General features: G+C 48.7%; 1 protein-coding gene across 1 annotated transcript in view; it reads right to left on the bottom strand.

The window, feature by feature from the left end:
* The window catches only part of TraAM80_10289 (putative kinesin), a gene marked incomplete at both ends in the record, with an annotated part of 1,569 nt that extends 39 nt beyond the window's left edge, over nt 1–1,530 (bottom strand). The window contains one exon of the mRNA XM_029386921.1: nt 1–1,530. This exon is cut by the window's left edge and continues 39 nt beyond it. Within this exon, the coding sequence (XP_029233218.1) occupies nt 1–1,530 (1,530 nt within the window).
* Between the last annotated feature and the right edge of the window lie 508 nt (nt 1,531–2,038).

The raw sequence follows: 2,038 nt of genomic DNA, 5'->3' as shown, positions 1-2,038 counted from the left end.
ACCAGTTGCATAATCTGGAAGATGATGCAATTCTCGAAGACGAAGCAACACCACAACAGAATTATCTTCAGTAAGGTAAACATGAATATGACAAACCAAAAGAGGTGGGGGTCCTATCAACATATAACACGGTACAACTAGAGTTGTGACCTCGTAGGAGCCAAACGGTATATTCGCCAAGGATGTTTTGCAGTTTCCAGAAAAGCAAACAGGTGCCGCAGAGGAACCACTTGTCCCATTTTGGGTAGCTAAACTCCTTCTCAATGACAACAGAAGTTGTTCTCGCTCTTGAAGCGCTTCTTTCAATTCCCTTTCCACTTTTGAATCACTAGTAACCTCCAACCTACTCTTCACAGACTCAATTTCCTCACGAAGACCGTGTATCTGTGCGTCCAATGCAGATATTCCCTTTACCTCGTCATCCAAGCGCATCTGAAGGACCCAAGCAAGTTTTTGTAGTTCATCATACTCAAGAGCTTTCGCTGTTTTGTTCACCTTCGCCTTGTTTGTTATGGCCATGGCATTCTGAGCGTATTCCAGGGTGGAGACGGTCTCTGTCAAGTTGGTTGCTGCAGGAGATACGGTTGCAAGCATCCACGTCTTACTGTTACCACCAAAGCTCTCCGACAGTAAACGAGTTAGCTTTGAGGCGCGCAGCGAAATGAATGCATCGCCTCCCTTACGGTCACTGAATGAGTTCATCGCCCGACCCAGCATCAAGAGTGAGTGGTTAATTTTCTTGGCCTCCTCAAATGCGACCCCGGTGGACTCCGTCTTACTCTGCCGCTCACTGCCAGCCAAATCCACCAACAACACCACACTTTCTACATCCCGCATCTCCAGAGAACCATACTTCTGAGAGATGGTAATTTGAATAATGGCGTGAGACCGTGAGCTCGTCTCGTTCATCTTTGTCTCCCCTGTTTGGCGATTGGCGTTGCCTTTCCTAAGAAGCTCCAGCATTCGATCCACACTAAGCACGGAGTGCACCCCCGCACCTTTCACGTAAACGCGGTGCTGACTATCCTCGTGCACCTCAAGCGACTCCGGCTCCTGACCCCGCACCCGGGGAGCAAGGAGGTCACGCACCTTCTCCATGTATACCTCAACCATCGTCACAAAAAACTTGATCGTCGCCGCGCTGTCCGACTCCACACGAAGCTGCGCCTCTTCAATCATGTCCTGCGCAAAGCGCGGAGCCACGCCTTGGCCTTCCTTGTCGTCCAAATCACCAAAAAGACTATGCGTCTTTCCACTTCCCGTCTGCCCATAGGCAAAGAGGCAAACGTTAAATCCCTCAAATGCCTCCTTCAGCATTGGGCGTCCAATCGCCTCGTAGATCTCCTCCTGACCTCCACTAAACACACGGTCAAACTTAAACATGGTGGCGCCTCGAGCAAGCTCAGCGTCAATCAACACAGCACGTGGGTCATCCGCGTCAGCGTGGACTATTTCCTTTTCACCCTGCCGGGGAGGGCAGACGCGAACACTCACTTGAACGCGACCGGTGGTCCCAGCCAAGTCTCCCATTCCTACACCCCAGAAAACTCTGGAATAAAGTAAAAAAAAAAAAGCGAAGAGACGCACAAAAAACCAAGCGTTTTTCACGGTTTGACTCTTCGGCCCGATATTTCAAGAATGGAGACAACAGGCAACGCAAGCAAAATATAACTTTATGGCAGGAATTTCGGCAAGCGGCAACCCTGAAGCCAAAAAAAAAAAGGACATTGTCAAGCAAACCCCCAATTCCTCTGTCTTGCGACCGTTGTTCAAGGCGTCTTATTCAGCCAAAATACCATCCACACGAAAATTTAATACATCTAACTGAAAAAAACTCTCAAGTTCCTCAGTGTGCGGTCCAAAGAGATACATCTGAGTCAAAGAAAATTGGGGATTGCCTCCATTTGGCCGCACAATGGGGGTTTGAACGGCACTAGAAAAATGTCCTTCAAACCAAACAGTCACTTGTACGCCACCAGTTGCATAATCTGGAAGATGATGCAATTCTCGAAGACGAAGCAACACCACAACAGAATTA

The sequence above is a fragment of the Trypanosoma rangeli genome (genome assembly GCF_003719475.1).
Source record: "Trypanosoma rangeli strain AM80 chromosome Unknown Tra_15.4_contig_00878, whole genome shotgun sequence".
NCBI lineage: Eukaryota > Euglenozoa > Kinetoplastea > Trypanosomatida > Trypanosomatidae > Trypanosoma > Trypanosoma rangeli.
Note: the sequence above shows the minus strand (reverse complement) of the source record. Positions and strands in the feature narration are given on the sequence as shown.